Source organism: Dermatophagoides pteronyssinus, unplaced genomic scaffold (assembly GCF_027571235.1).
Source record: "Dermatophagoides pteronyssinus isolate colony J.1.1.1.1 unplaced genomic scaffold, Derpt_VIB-CSIC_2022.12 sq0004, whole genome shotgun sequence".
Taxonomy (NCBI): Eukaryota; Metazoa; Arthropoda; class Arachnida; order Sarcoptiformes; family Pyroglyphidae; genus Dermatophagoides; species Dermatophagoides pteronyssinus.
Genome location: NW_027461528.1, coordinates 1,510,727 through 1,527,890, shown reverse-complemented (window position 1 = coordinate 1,527,890; position 17,164 = coordinate 1,510,727). Strand labels below are relative to the sequence as shown.

The window sequence follows — 17,164 nt, the reverse complement described above, 5'->3', positions numbered from 1 at the left end:
TTGTGTATAATATCAATATCGACTAACATCATCATCATCATCAACAACAATGATACCGAACCGAAAAAAAATCGAAAAAAAAACAGGACAAGATGAAAACAAACAAACAAACAAACGACGACGACGATCATAAAAACATCTGGAACTCATGTCATATCCACCACCACCACCACCATCACTGCATCATCAAATATCGACAAATATGGTTTTTTAGATGTTAATACCAGAAATGCAACAAAACACGAGCAACGAATAAAACATCGTCTCAAGTTTGATGTTTGTATCCCGAAAAAAAATAGGTTGCCTATTTCATTCAACGAACAAAGATTACATTTGAATAAGTTTTCGTTCGTTTATCTCTAATGAATTGATTTCCGCAACTGATTCTGGATTCATATTTTTATCGGTTTTTTTTATTGTATTCAAATTTTTTGTATGCTGCCAATATTGATGACAATAATATCCTTGAACTAAACTTGAATCCCAAAAAATAATTTATTAAGATCAATGAAAAATCAATGAACAACAACAATGAAATTTTTAAAAGAAAATTTTTCTGTTTTTATTTCATTTTATTTTAATTAATTCAAAATTTGTATCGACGATTGAAGGAAATTCATTTTGCACAGGAATAGGACACAAAACAACAAAATGTAACAACAGAATTGATTGATTGATTGATTTGATGAAAAAATCTAGAAATTAATAACTACGGCGATTGTCATAATGATGATGATAACCAATGATGATGATTGTAATGATTGTCCATGGCCATCATTCGCTGTTTTTCGCAGAGAAAACAGATTATGATCATGTTTACTTATTTAGTCATTTAGTGATTACTTACGTATTTGATTTAGATTTTCACTAAAAAAATTATCAAGATATTTATCCGATGTCATTGGAATTTCTGTACGTAAAATAATTTCATTGCTCATTGTATGCATACGAATAACTGTTGATGTACATTTTACACGTATAATACCAGATTTAAAATGCTTAAAAAAAACATGTATTTGTATTTGGTTTATTATCATCATTTTTTTTTTCAAAAAAGAATTCATTATTAATCATTTCGACTTTCAGCCTACCTCATCAAGTGCAATAAATCGTAATTGAATACTGCTTGTTTCAAGATTTTCATCATCAACAATATGCGATGCATTTATTATATGATATTCATCATTTTTAACCTATTTTTTTGTCATCATATAGATTTTGTTTTTTTGTTCAATGTAATAAATAAAGCCATTTAAAAAAAACAAGACAGAATATGTGAAACAATGAACAAACATGATAAATAAACAGAAAATATAGGTAAAAAAAATATTGATCAATAGAATACATTAAACAAACATTAAATCGAGAGATAAATTACCTCTTTATTATTGATGTGCCTGGGTTAATAATGTTGATTATTATTATTTCATCAATGTTGTTGTTGACGACCAATCGGAAATGAATTTGGATCAAGGTAAAAAAAACCGGTATTTGGATGAACATGGAGAATGATTAATTAGAAAATATCAGACACATTTTTTTTCGGGGGTAATAAAATTGAAAAACTATAATGTACGTTTTGGATCTTCGGGGACCTATTTCAAACAACATTAAACTAATACAAAATGAACTAAATTAAATTGAATTGAACTAAACTAAACTAAACAAAACATTAACTAAAACGATATTTATTCATTCAATCGACAGGAAAGGTGTATGTTTTGCCTTTATATTATTATTATCATTTTGAGAGTTGTTTGTTTGTTTTGTTTATTCTCTACTCGATTGTTTTCATCATCAATATCATCATCATCGTTTTCAATTGATAAGGATGATCCGGTAAATAATTAACTGTTGTTGTTGTGAATGTGATGAATATATTTTCATTTTCAACAACAAGGATCTTTCTTTTTATTGAATAATAATTCTCAAACTTACCATCGTAATGTTGATGATGGTTTACTTTTGGCCGATACACAGGTTATATTCACTGTTTGTTTGTTTGTTTTTTGGAGAAATTGAAATTATTATTTTTTTTTAAATTCTAGGTAGTTTTTTGGGTTGAATTGATTGATTATTAGACTTACCTTCATCGCCAATCTTATATGATGGCTTTACACCGATGATTCGTGGACCACTCGATGGCAATACTGATTATTTGGAAGAAAAAAAAATGAATGAAAGAATGATTAATCATGCCCGATAATATCATTAATAACTTAAAATTAATAAAGATATTTTTTGGTTTGCACCTGTGTGCTTTTATCGTTCTATCTGATAATGATCTAATAATTTCCAACAATCAAGCCGAAAACTTTCACACTATAATTTTACCTATCTAATACAACTATCATAATTATCCTTATTAATTAAAAGTGGAATTCCACTTTTAATTATAAATGTTTTCAATAAATTAAAAAATAAAATTCAAACCTTACCTGTTACTTGTAATTCTTTTTCACCTTCAGCCGTAACAAATGATGGAGCTTCAGCTGATACTTCACATCTTTTTGATTCGAACGAATGAAACAAAATGAAACATTCATATTATGTAAAATGATTGGTTACCTGTAAAGACCAGCCGTATTAATATCGATAAATTTTAGGAATACGGAATTCATTCCCGATTTGGCTAACTGTTTTCGTTTCATTTGTTTTGATTGAATAGAATCATTTTATTTTATTTTCGATAATTGATTCATTGATTCATACATTCATTTTTTGTTTTACTTACATCAACTGAAATTCCATTAATTGGCAAAAATTGACCTGGCGGCCAATCCTTCATAATAAACATAAAATAAAATAAGCAATAAATCGATGAAATGAACATTCCAATTTTTTTTTTTAATCAAGCAAAATGAATGTGTCCATTGGTCGTTGTTGTTATTGTTGTCAGCATAAAATATTGATGTAAAACGAAAAAGAAAAAAAGAAATTTCAGTCATGGTCTTATTAGTCTAGTGAATCTTATAATTTATTCAATTTTTTTCTTTCTTTCTCTTTTGCTTTTGCTTTTCAATTCCTACCTTAGGCACATATCTATGTTCACGGAATCCAAGTAAAGTTTGTAGAAAATCGAAGATTCGACCGGCCAATTCATGGATGAAAGAATTTGATTCAACCAGAAAAAAAAATAAAGAAAATGAATGAAAAAATTGAAGATGAAAAGATTGTAGCAATGTTTGCTTGAATAATTTATCCGGTTCAATGTAAACAAGAAAAACATGATTCAAGCATGCAAAACAAAAACAAAAAAACGGAATAGGTGAATAATGACAGAATCAAGAAATGAACAACATCAAGAATCAGTTATCAATCATTAATTAAGCTGATATTTTAATTAATTTTCTACAAGCAGTTTTTCGACAATGTCGAAGAAGAGCAAGCGCACATAAATTGGAAATAGCAAGCGAACAATTTAGCTTAGAAAGCCGTTTGTTTGGTATCTTACCTATAGAATTCAACATCATTTTTATACCATTTAACTGAATAAAGTTTATCCTGTTCCAATTCATAGATACAGTTTAATTCGATTGATTCGCCAGCATATGATGGTGATGGCACTTCCAGCATCACTAAACGTAGACTATAGCAAAGATCTGATCAATATGATAACGAAATTGAATGATTTAAAAGTTAGCAATCAAAAGAAACAAAAAAAAAAAAAAAAATATTTTCAATCTCACTTACCAAAATTGAATATAAAATGTATGATTAATAATTTAAATGTAAACAATTTTGAGCAAATCAAACTAAGCTTCCATAACATTGGTTTTGTTGATGTTGTTGTTGTTGTTGAATGGCTTTTCATAATCCTGTTATGATTATGTCTATAATGATGATTATGGTGATGATGATGATGATGATGATGATGGGCAAACTTTGCTTCTGAATATTGTCTATTCATTTTAATGCCCGGTATGAGCAACATATTTATTCTTGTTTTCAAGATACAGTTCAAATTCTCAAGTAGATTCGATGTTTTCTGTGGTGATTCAAACATAAGTGTGTGTGTATAAACAATTGAAAACAATAAAAAGAAAGAAAGAGAAATTAGTCAATTCAATTTTCAATAATCATTTTGTTTTCAACGAACGAATCAAAATCAAATCATTGAAGATCACACCAAAAACACACACACACAACTTTTTTTCAGTTTTTATTCACTGTATGAAAAACAAAAACGTAAAAGCAAACTCTCGAAATGGAAATGAAAATTTTTAGCAATACAAAAAAAAACATTTAGTTGATTGAAAACGAAAAAAAAAGAATCTCAATGGATTTATCATCATGTTTTAATAATTTTTGCTGTTTCTGCTGTATTAAGGCGTGTTGTTTTTGATTTTTTTTGTTTTTGATTTTTTGTATTTTCATTTGTCAAATATGATGAGAATCCAATGGATCAGGGGAAAATGTACGGTGAATACACACACACACGGATAGATTCGATTTCCATTTACAATGATTGAATTGATTTTTTTTTCTTCTTATTCAATTTTATCATTGCCAAAACGTTTACATTCTGTCTGTCATAACTATTTTATGATTATTATCGTTATTATCGTTATCGTGCGATGATCATTCGATATATTTTTTTCCAGGCTAAATGATTTTTCAATATTATGTCTCAGTCACATTTTTTCTTTATGTTTTTATGTTTTTGATTCAATAATTCATTAACTTGATTCGAATCGTTCCACTTGGGTAGCTGCTGCTGCTTTCGTGGCTCGTGTCAGGTAGCAAAAGTCATATCTAATTTAATCTTGTTAATAAGTTTTTGCTGTTGTCTGTTTTTTTTAGCAATTCGTAACCATCCCTAAAATTTAATAACTTTTTTTTCTGGTTATTCAATATTCGAACCACGAAAACAACAAGGGAAGAAATTCACTAATTAGGTAAATGACCAAAAAAAATAATTCTTAGCTGAAATTCTTGTGAAAGAAAAAAGCCAATTATGAAAAGAATCATATTTCAAATGTGTGTGTGTGTGTGTATTGACCACCCAAATAATTTATTGAATTTTTGCTTCTCACTTTCTCTCCAGTAATCCTTTGATTGCATGTTTCAATTTATTTATTATGATTCGAATAAAGCTTGTGTGTTAAACAAACTTGTCACCTAACTAACTAACTTAAAAAAAATTCTTCATATATGAACATCAACGAACGAACGAACAACAACTTAAACACTTAACTTTATCGTTTAATTGGTTATATTGGTTGAAAGAATAAATATTGTTTTTTCTTTCTTTCATGTTTATATTCTCTTCAAGAATGTTTTTTTGTTTGTTTGGCTGAAAAGCCAAAATAAAGTTGTTGCTGTTGTAATAAAACACATGTCAAACACATAATTTAATATAGACAGAGTGAGAAAGACATTTTTCTTATTTCACATTACAAGTGGACATTTTCTCATTGAACAACAACAACAACAACAACAAAAAACCCTTGATAAATATACCTGGATGTAACTGTATCATTTTCATTTTCTGGTTTTTGGGATTTTGACTTGGCTTTTAATTGGAAATAAATTTTTTATTCTCTCTTTTTTTTCTTGACAAAGTCCCAAGTTTCAGTCATCTTTTATTATAAAAATAAACATGCAGAGATTTCTTTCTTTCTTTCGTTTGGCCAAAAGAAAAACATGATGTTATAACATTCTTCATGAATCCAATAGAGAAACAAAAAAACGAAAAAATCCAAGGGACCTAATTAAATTATTATTAATACATTGAATGTCATTGGGTTGTTTGTGTCAAATGAAATGAAACCAAAACTAAACCAAAATTGATTCATCGAACGAAAAAAAAAAACAAATTGGACACCTGAATTGGAAAATGGATCCAAATAATAGAAGAAAAAAACATTGCTGCTTATTAGTCATTTATAACCTTTATTTTTTTTATATATAGACCAATATGAAATGTAAAACATCGATCTAAATTCGCATCATTATTCTTGTTTGTTTGTTTTTTTGGCTATAGTAGTTTGTTGGGTTGTCTTTTTTTTGTTATTTTGCCTTATAATTAGTTTTTCCACTTTTGTTTGAATGTCCGTTGCTGTTGTTATTATGTTATTTTTTCAGGGAAAAATTTTCTGAAAAGAAAATTTTCATGACACATTCATTTGATGCAATTTACATAAATATTTTGAAAAACATTATGAAAATTTGTTTTGAACAAGGGAAACGACATTGACATCCAACAAATTTGGAATGAGTAAAACAAAATTGATTAAATTTTTTTTGTTTTCAAAAAAAAAAATTCCAAAAACTCTTGATGTCAAATGGACAGCAGATCAAACTTTTTTTGGTTCCATCGATCAAACAAGCCAAACCACAAAAAATATTAAGCTCTTTAATGAAGCTAACCCAGAGAAAAAGAACAATGTCGAACGATTCAATTCAAATTTAAATTCAATTCAAAATGATGGGTAAAAGAAAAAAAAAGATGAAAAATGCATTAGTATGAAACTTTCGACACAAAGGTTTTTGGAACAACAAACTAAGGTTACTAAGGATTTGTAAAATTGAAAATAAAGAAGTAGAATGGCAAAAAAACCTTTAAACATGAAAGGAGATGAAAAAAAAAATCCATAGTATCATCTTTTTTTTTTTGATGATAATGGTTGTTCTTCGTATATTTTTTTGGCTGTATGATGGCAAAAAACATATGCCCATGTAAAAACATACAAAAATACGACTTGTCAAGTGAGAGTCAAAAACCAGACTGATTCATTTTTATTCATTTCTTTTAAAGTATTTTAAATAAATTCTTTTCATAAATAACGTGATATTTTTCATCCGTTTACATCCCCACGCTTTAAAATTGTAGATTAGGGGAAATTTTGATTATTACAATAGTGTTTTGGATATTATACAATAATTTTTTTGTTTTTGTTTAAATGACAGAAATAAATGATATTACATTTGTATGTTGAATAAGAAATTATGTATTAATAATTTTTTATAATAATTGTTATGGATGTATTTGTTATTTTTTTTTTTATCGTTAAAAAGAAAGAAATGTTATTTTGATGTTCATATTTTTATCATGAATAGTACTGGTTGATTCTTTCAATTTTTATAATAATATTTTTTTCAATTTTTTTTTGATATTTTTTTTTTCAATATTTTTTTGATATTTTTTCAATATTTTTTGATATTTTTTCAATATTTTTTGATATTTTTTTTTTCAATATTTTTTTGATATTTTTTCAATATTTTTTGATATTTTTTCAATATTTTTTGATATTTTTTCAATATTTTTTGATATTTTTTCAATATTTTTTTGATATTTTTTTTTTTTTTTTTTTCAATATATTTTTTTTTTTTTATTTGTATTTTTTTTTGTGTGTGTGTTTATTTTTTTTTTTTTTTTTTTTTTTTTTTAAATAACTTTTCATCTAGCTTAACTTAACAACTTTCTAGATTACTGACTACCAACAATTTTATTAATCTAATTAATGATTTGTTAATCTAATCAATATTGCTATCTTTTTTTAAAGAAAATCTAAAAAATTTAAACTTAATTGAATAAAATAAAGATTTAAAAAGACTAACGACTTAAATTTTGATTATTAATCTATCTATTGATTCTTCGTGTTAAAAGCTAAAAGGTTATCTTTTTTTCTAAACTGCAAATTCAATTGAGAAATTATTTTTTTTTCTAAGTTATTACTAATTATCGTTATTATGCATAGATGAAATATTAACATTCTATAGCTTATTTAAATGTTTGTTTTTGTTTGTGTTTTTGTTATGAATGTTGAATAATATTTTTTTTTCACTTAACAGATCGTAATTATTTTTAAATTGCAAAACAATTTGTTTTTGTTGCCATCTTGATGGTGAATTGAATTAAATTCATTTGAAATCGTTGGTTTAAAAAAGTTTAACAATTTGTACTTTATCTTTTTCTTCATTTTTTTCAAATTAATTTATATGCTTCTTGCCCGTTAGAAAATAAATGGTTCGTTAGTGGTTTCTTGGGTATTTATTGCCCGTTAGAAAAAAAAAAATAAATAGTTCTTCGGCATTGATAGATCTTGAGGAATGTCACGGAATCTTTTAATGATTTTGTATTTTATGCATCAAAATTTATGATTAGATTCATTACATTAGACAAAAAGTCGATGCAATATCGGGTGTTTAAACAATGTCAATTTAATGATTGGTTTTATGGGACTTGAGCATTAGGTGCGATATCAACCAACTTAAATAATATTCTTCAAAGGTATTTTTCCACAAATTTTCGACAATTGATGCACTTATTGCATTTTACATTAGCACCATAGTGGATTGAAATTGATTGTTATTGATAATGAACAACATTGTTTCACAATAAGGTTATCCTAAACACATTCAAGAATAGACAGTTAAATTTGATAATATTTGGGCAACTTGTTTGTGATAGTTGATTTATCATCGGTTAAAACTTCTAACACCCTTTTTTCAGTTTTTCGGTTGCATCGGATTGTGATCGGCAAATTTTGACATAATATTCCATCCAAATATTTTCTGATGTTATTAAAAAAAAAACAAATGATTTTTTTTTCAAGTTATGCTCTCCATATTATGTAATACACATTGAGATGATAATTTGTTATCTGTTGTAAAGTTGGTGCATGAGTTTGATTACAATGTTCAAATGCTGTAAATGCCACCAAAACAGATAACAAGATCATGTTCATCAAGTTTTTTGTAAAACCACAACATTTTCAAGATTCTGATTGTTATTTGACAATAGTTGAAAGGGGATAAATAAATTTCGAATATTTGACAATAGATTCGGATTATGGGAAGAATAATAAATTTGATCATTAAATTTATGTTTTGGTTACTTTTTCTGGGTATGATTTTTTTTTATGGATCATATGATTGATGATGTAATAGTTATTATTGTTGATCAGATTTCGTATCAATCAATGATAATTGTTTTGTGAATTTTTGAATTGATAACTTGAAATAATTGATGATGAACAACATTGTGTTCTATTATATTCACCAAAATCACATTCAAAATGTGTGTCTACATTTGATAATTTTGAAGCACCTGTAGTGATAGTTGTTCTTATTAGATAAACAGATCTTTCAGAGGTGTAAACTGATTTAATTTAACCAATTGAATTAACCACATAGCAACCGAAAACAAAACAATATCACCAGAATTATGTTTACAATATTTCATTCTAATTTTTGTTATTGTAATGTATGTTCAACAAATAATTTTGCTTAATGGCCATATTATCTGGAAGAGAGATGTTTCTTTCCCATTTGATAAAGAAAACACAACATAATTGGTTGGTGCAGTTAATGTTGGATTACAATTTTGGATGCTTCTTATGTAACCGAATAAATAAATTCATGTGCAACCAGAATTTTGATTGTCGTACCACCATATTTTTTAAAAGTTCAAATTGCTGTTGATGATGAATTTGTTGAATCATTTTTTTTGTGGATTTTTGTGATTAATGTTGTAATTGAATCTGATTAATAACAGTTTAGCCATCATCATTTTATTGCCATATTTTCATTTTCATTTTGTTTTGTTGTTGAATAATGATGGAGTAATAATACTCGAATCACTTTGAAAATTTGAAAATCATTTCGAATTACATATTTTATAATGTATGTACGAATGCAATGATTTTTTTCTCGGAACTTTGTTTTCAAATATTTTGATTTGTTGTTCATATTTTCCTTGATTTAGAAAAGGCGTTTGATGATGTTATTACACGTGCTAAATGTTCATCTTCACGTAGATAATTTGCATTTAGATAATTTAATGTATTATGCTGTGATTGTTGTTTGGTGGAACGAATGATATTTTATTATTATTATTATTATTATTATCATGCATCAATCATTAATTGATTGATATTGGTGTTGATCTGATCAGCTTGAATCACTTGTTGTGGTTGTTGTTTGACAACATTATGAACGATGACAAAATAAATGACAGTAAATTTGTTGTTTTGATTGTTATTATTATTATTATTATTTTGCAATTTACATCGTCATCCGTTTGATTGATAATCATTGAATCTGATATGTTTGATCAACACCGAATATTTTTTTTTTGTTCAACGGCTAATAGGCGGTTGAGAATGTATCCGAATCTTGTTGCGATTTTTTTGTTGTTGTTTTAATTGCAATATAGAAAATATTCTTGAAGTAATTCTGGGAAAGATTTGCGAACCAATCAATAGATTTGATTGTCGTTGATAATAATTGTTTTCTCATTCAAATATTACTGTTGATCATTATCGATAGTAATAACAAATTTCAAGCACAGCAATCATATTGATAATGTAAAAACTTCAAAGAAATAAAAACAGCAAATAATAGTTGCCAACCTTCATCCCCCCCATTTGTGAAATGTCATCTGATTGATCGGATTTAAAATTCGTTTTTTTTTTTTTTTTTTTTTTTTTTTTTTGCAACATGTGTCACATAATTTCTGGAATAAAAAAAGTGATGAATCAAATATTTCATCTTCGTTAAAAAAAAACCACATATACGAATCATATCCGATTATTTTTGTCGATTGTCTGATTTTGAATCATTGTTAGTCATGGATACATCTGAAAATGATTTAAAATTTCCTAAACATAATTTATGAAATATCTTCAGCCAATATTGGTAATAATTTTTATTGTATTCGATATTCATATTTGTCCACCATGTTTATTATGGTTAATTTGAATTTCGTCATCGTATAGTTTATTTTGACAACTTTCAATAAAAAATTTTGAAATGTTTGAGATAAAATTACTCATCGATATCATTCGATGTATTCATACATGAAATATGCATTCGATTTTTTTTTTTTTTTTTTTATAACAGTTTCAATTGTTCAATACCATTTCCTTCATTATCGAGTTGTCCAACCATATTCTTGACAAATAATATTATGATGTTAAACCATCGGTTACAATGATATGATGGAAGAAATCAAAATTATGATGTTCTTTAGTCATTTCGGATACTTTAATGTTGACATTGAATTCGATAGATTATTATTAAAATTTATAATCAAGTATAGATTCTGAAATAATTTGATAATTTCTTGAATATATTTTAAAGATAAAATTTAGATTTTGACCATTATGATGATGATGTTGATACATCTTGGTTCAATGATAGTGGATTATTCAATGAAATTGAAATGGGTATTTTGATTAATTAATTCACTTTGGAGAAAACAGGTAGTAAACAATCGATTGTTTTTTTTTTTTTTTTTTTTTTTTTGTTTATTCGGTTCTCCATATGGGACATGTAAAAAAAATTTGATAGTAAATTTGCCCTTAGTTGTTTTCATTTTCACCTCTCTGTTTGCTGTTGATCATCATGATCTTAACATTGTTAACAAGGGCATTTTAATTAAGATCCAAATGGAATATTCAATAAGGTCATAAATCTATCAATTGCTTGATGCATTTCTCAGCGATTCATCGGTTTAAAATTCTTTTTTTTCAGAATATACTGAATTAAGCACAAGATAAAAACGAAATTCACTGTAGATGAGTGTGACTTATGAGTCAACAATGATCATCAAAATAAACAGTGAAGCTGATGAGGTGGTTTAATTTGATTTTTTTTTTTTTTGTGTTATGGAACTTATTGAATTGAGCACAAGATAAAAGGAAATTCACTGTAGATTAATGTGACTATGAGTCAGCAATGACTGTCGATTTTGGTAGTGAAGTTGGTGAGATGAATAGATTTGGTTATTTGTATTTGTAAAAAATGTTTATGAATGAATGTCATTTGAATGTCAAATGTGTCACCAAAATTTTATGTTAATATAAAATAACTTTTTTATGAGTTGGTGATGATGGGTTTTGAGTTTGTTGGCCACGTGGTTTTATCCAACGTGGAAATTGTTTTTCATGCATAAGTTGGTATCGAATAATTATTTTTTTTAAAAAAATGGATAGGTATTGGGAAATATTGGATTTTTTTTTCTGACACATTCTTCCCCCCACTTGGATAGCTGTTTTCTAAGAAAAAAAAAGAAAAGAGAAAAAAAAATAGAAAGAAAAAGAAAAGGGAGAGAAGAAAAAAAAACTCATTTGGGAAAGTGTAGTTTATTTTATTAAAAAAAAGAATCATGATATCTTAGCTGATGGATTGGAAATCCTGATGAAAAATTCATCTGAAATGATGAAATGGACCAAGGGTAATTGTGAGGTTTCGGTGAAATAATCCTACTGGCTTGTAAAAACATACAAAAATACGACTTGTCAAGTGAGAGTCAAAAACCAGACTGATTCATTTTTATTCATTTCTTTTAAAGTATTTTAAATAAATTCTTTTCATAAATAACGTGATATTTTTCATCCGTTTACACCCATTATGCAAAATAGCTAGCTATTGAACAAAATGCCAGTTCGAGCTCGAAAGTAAGTGAATGAACCAAAGTGAGTTTTTTGATGGCTCACTATGGAAAACAAAAAAAAAAAAAAAAAAATTCCAGAAAATAACCATCACTACCACCATCACCAAAGACAAAACCCAAAATGATATTATTCTCCATAGTGGAAATGGTACTGTTGTTGATGATGATCATCACCATCATTGTTTCTCAATTGACTTTCAACAACCACAACCGAATTCATTGAAATTCTTATTCTTATTCTTCTTCAGAGTTTTTGTTTCTGGCCAATATTTTTAATATTCATTTTTTTTCTCTCTTTCTGTTTCACTGGTGGTAACCATTTGATTATTTTCATTTTTTTTTTCATTTTATATTTTGTTTTTTTTTTAAAAGCAATTGAAAAAGCAGCAGGATCAAAAAGACCTACTGCTGTTGTTGTTGTTGATGATTTCTGTTTATAAATTCCAAACAATGGAAACAATTACCTAACCTTTTTTTACTATATCAGTTTGTTTTTTCATCAAAAATTTTTCACAATGAATTTGAACTGATTCGATTTTTCTATTCGTTTGTTTCATTTGTTTGTCGATCCAAAAAATGAAAAAAACACATGAATTGTTTTATTAAATTTTTGATTAAATTTTTTTTTTCATTCAATCAATCAATTAACGGTTGGAAAAAAAAGTGGCAGAGAAAAAAAAATGATTGAATGAAAATGAAATTACCTGACTTTTTGAATGAATCGATTCGTTCATTCATTCATTCATCATTATGATGATGGTCGATGAAAAAGAACCAAAAATCGATTGCGGTAAACACACATACACACACACACACACACCGTGAACAAAATCCAATACACTTTCGAGAGAAAAAAAAATTGAATTAATGAAAACTTTTTTCCTGTTGGTTACACGATGACGTTCACTTTAGTTACACAATTTTTTAAAAAAAAACTGCAAAAACCTGGGAAAAAATGGATCGCAATTTGAATGTTTTTTTTTCGTTTGTGTTTGTGTGTCGTTATTCGTGGATAGAGTGAATGGTGGAAACATTCATTCATTTCATTTATGATTCATTATTCAATCAGTTTCATTTATAATTTAATCAAACAATTGAATCTTTGAATTGAATTGATCATGATCATTTATTGAATTCAAATGCAAATGATTTACATATATCAATCAGTTTATTATTCAGCGAATCAAATTCTAATGATGATGATTATAATGATGATGATGATGATGATTTAATCATTAATTTCATTGAATATTCAATGGAAAACAAAAGAAAAAAAACACCTATCGAATATCATTCATTGTTTTCGATAAGTTCAAACTTTAAGAATATCATTTTTGTGATGACATTTGATTGAAAGCTGCTGTTTTGTATATTTCATTCAGATTTTTTTTTCATTGTTTTGTTTGATGAGTAAAGAATTGTCATTTATTTTTTTGATCATGATGATTGTTACATATGACAATCACCCGGGTTACGTTGGATAGATTTGTTGAATGGTAGTGTAGACGAAGAAAGGAAAGGAAACCCGGGAAAATTCTTCTCTTGTTTTTTTTTGGTCGGAAATTATTTTGTTTCTTTCTTTCTCTCTCGACAAACTTCAAAATGACAATGTTGATGATCAAGTCAAATGAAACGATTTTCAAACTAAACAAAAAAACTTTACATTTTTTTTTACAGCCAGTGATGAATAAATGAACTGCGCAAGTCTTTCGGTTAGCTCTTTTTGTAAGTTGCCGGGTTTTTATTTTCATTATTTTGTTCTTCACTATGTGATCGGTGGGACTTATTCTTTCAGTTGAATTTCATCTCTGTTCGTAATGGTTTTTTGGGTTGTTACCAATTTAGCTATTTTCCATTCGATATTGTGTTAACTCCCAGATATGATAATATTCAACAAAGTTAAAATAAAAAAAAAATCTTTATTGCATCTTGATGTCTTTAACAACAACAACAACAACAACAACAAAAAGTGAAAAACCAAAGATTTTCTAAAGTCTAGGATTCTTGGATTTGTGTTTTATTTTTATATTTGCGCATTTCTTTTCCATTTTGGCGCCAAGACGAAATTGAAAATTTCACAATGATCAATAACTAAACGAAAGCTTAAGAATAAAACCAATGTAGAAGAAAACACAGAATGGATTGAAATAGAAACAATAAGAAAAGAATAACTTTGACCATCTCAATCTGTTTGTATTACACAACTGCATTCGAATATTTTCGAAAAAATGATTAAGATAATTAAAAATAATCAAAAGCAATTGAATGACAAATTTTTGTTTCCAATCATATAACCAAAACATGATGAAAGTGTTGAAATTTTTTTTTTTTTTTGATTTTCAACTTGTAATTGATTTAATTTCCGTTTTGAATGGCAACAACAATCGATTGATCGATCGATCGAATGATGATGATGATGATATTCACAATATTCGACTATATTTGAATTGAATTTAAATTTTTTTTCTGGTTTCTGGTTTTCAAATTTTTTTTTCAATATCCTCAATATTGGAACGCCTACTACCAGCCAATTCTAGTTATCAAAGTTTATCCGAAATAAGCAAGCAATAAAATGAAATGAATTTCATAACAAACAAAACAAAACAAAACAAAAAAAAGTTTGTTTTTTTTCGGTGATGCCTACAACCAATATATTCGTCTCGTCTGGAAGATGGAAATGTTTCCGAAAACTTTATACCAAGAATTCTCTCTCTCTCTTTCTTTCTTGCTGATGCCGTAAAGCTGTTTTGAATTTTAATTCTTATGTGCCCATTACACACCCATTATTCTCTCATAAAAAAATAAGAAAAAGAAAAAATTCTTGTCAATGTTGTTTAATATTCATTCCATTCAATTCAATTCATATTTTCTTTATTAAAATTCAATTGATTTTTTGAAATTTGTTTTGCATATGATTATAATCATCAACATTCGACATAACCAATAATCAAAACAACCGAAAAAAATTTGAATATTTCATTGTAATAACGAAGTTTTCTTTGGGGAAATATGTGTTTTCCTTGTAAAACGAATCATTCGTAAAAAATATATGATATGAGTGATCAAATCAAAAAGATTAAAAGTGATTAGCTTAATAAATGGAAATCGTGGCCCTACTTTTGAAAATGAAAGAAAAACCAAAAATTGAATAATAATAATTTTTTTATTCAAAATCTCAACAATATAATATGATAACAATGTTAATACAGTGTTACAGCACAAGTTACGAGCTAAGAAGAAAAAAGAAGAAATTTCCGATTTAAAATTTTTCCAACAAACCTAACTTATTGAATATGATTTGAGTGTGATTTGAATTTGCGATTTTTGCGAGAGAAAAAAAACCTAACTAAACCAAAGTAAAAATTCCATTCATGGATATATTAAAAAAATGACTTAATGTAATTCTGTCGGTTATCATCACATCACATGAATATCGAATGAATTAGATGAGGAGATTCTCTTTTCCATCATCATCATCATCATCATCACCAATCTAAAAACTAAAAGCAGGATTTTCATTTTCAATTGTTATTGTCGTTGTTTTTTTGGAGGTTTACTTTATTCATTCATACATCCATCATATGGAATGATGTAAAGTTTTTTTTTTTAAAAAAGATTTTTCAAATTCCACACACACATGCAAAAAAAAAGATTGTCAATTGTCTGTGTGTGTGTATGTTCACTTGTTGTTTGTTTGTTTGTTTGTAGTATTACAATTGGAATATTCAAATAGTTTTTCTCATAATAATCATAATCATCAACATACAAATCACGTTATTATCACACTATCGGACGTGTACAAAACATAAAGTTTCAATTCAAAACCCAACCAAAAAATCGATACAATTGAATGTTATTGGAATTAGATTAGTCTGAAAACTCTGCAAACCAACCGAACCATCCAATTATTTGGATGCAAAGTCGATTAAAAATGATTATGATGGTAGTGATATAATTACCGTATATTTGAGAAACATGAATTCACAGAAAAACAACAACAACAATTTTAGATGATAATGTTTGATGACAAATGACCCGGCTCATTTTTCATCATAAATAATCAATATCCGGTTAAAGTTATGATATTTTTGTTTTGTTTTTACTGGTGGTAACATAATATGATTTCGAACATAAATAATATCAATTTTGAAAAAGTCAAAATTGAAGTTAATCGACAAAATTTATTACATGATGATGATAAACAAATCACTATATGAATTTATGAACACACACACACATATGACATTCGATACGGATGTTGAATTATGATTGTGTTTTTCGTTTCTCATTAATCGAATTTGAATTATGAATTTTTTTTAATATGACAAACTTTTTTTTTGGTGTTGGCCAATCAAAACTTTAAAAAAACAACCAGAAAATTCATATCCAAAGAGATAAAGTCTATTTGAAGGGAAATTTCAATTTTTTTTTCTAGTTTGTCGAGAATAATTTGCATAATTTAATTTGTGTGAAAAAAAACCTCAATGATAACAATAACAGGAAAATTTTTTTTTTGAAAAAATTAACAAACCAAATGTATAACATTGAATGAATTATATTAATTGTTGAAAATCATCATAGCGAATTATCAAATATAATAATAATATTCATCGATCAAAATGTATGTTATGTGTGTTTTTGGGATGTTAAATCATCTAATGAACTTGGTTTTTTGCAATGTTTTCCCTTTATATGATTCAATGAACGATTTCAACAACAACAACAACAACAACAACGACAAAACGAAACGATTCTTTTCAT

At 26.8% G+C, this 17,164-nt stretch overlaps 1 protein-coding gene across 3 annotated transcripts; it reads right to left on the bottom strand.

The window, feature by feature from the left end:
- Positions 1–532: 532 nt before the first annotated feature.
- On the bottom strand, positions 533–16,395 carry LOC113798609 (uncharacterized). Of its 3 annotated transcripts, none has more exons than XM_075819446.1 (13): positions 16,363–16,395; positions 3,694–3,988; positions 3,455–3,602; positions 3,030–3,042; positions 2,735–2,782; positions 2,569–2,636; positions 2,439–2,506; positions 2,088–2,150; positions 1,939–1,990; positions 1,379–1,397; positions 1,092–1,193; positions 848–998; positions 533–781 (listed from the first exon to the last, which is right to left on the bottom strand). In XM_075819446.1, exons 1-13 carry the CDS (start codon positions 16,378–16,380, stop codon positions 696–698), a joined length of 1,131 nt encoding a protein of 376 aa, XP_075675561.1. In that variant the 5' UTR covers positions 16,381–16,395; the 3' UTR covers positions 533–695. The 3 variants fall into 3 exon arrangements, with proteins under 3 accessions (XP_075675561.1, XP_075675560.1, XP_075675562.1); XM_075819445.1 differs by lacking the exon at positions 16,363–16,395 and adding an exon at positions 13,108–14,304; XM_075819447.1 differs by lacking the exons at positions 533–781; positions 848–998; positions 16,363–16,395 and adding an exon at positions 13,108–13,685 and having other exon boundaries at positions 1,083–1,193.
- Between the last annotated feature and the right edge of the window lie 769 nt (positions 16,396–17,164).

Bases quoted from the DNA above. Each gene is read 5' to 3' on its own strand.
- LOC113798609 (XM_075819445.1), bottom strand. From the start codon at position 13,137: ATGAACGAATCGATTCATTCAAAAAGTCAG. The intron at 3,603-3,693 runs GTAAGTGAGATT...CATATTGATCAG, and splicing joins ACATTTTATATTCAATTTTG to ATCTTTGCTATAGTCTACGT. The intron at 999-1,091 runs GTAGGCTGAAAG...GTTTTTTTTAAG, and splicing joins GATTTATTGCACTTGATGAG to CATTTTAAATCTGGTATTAT.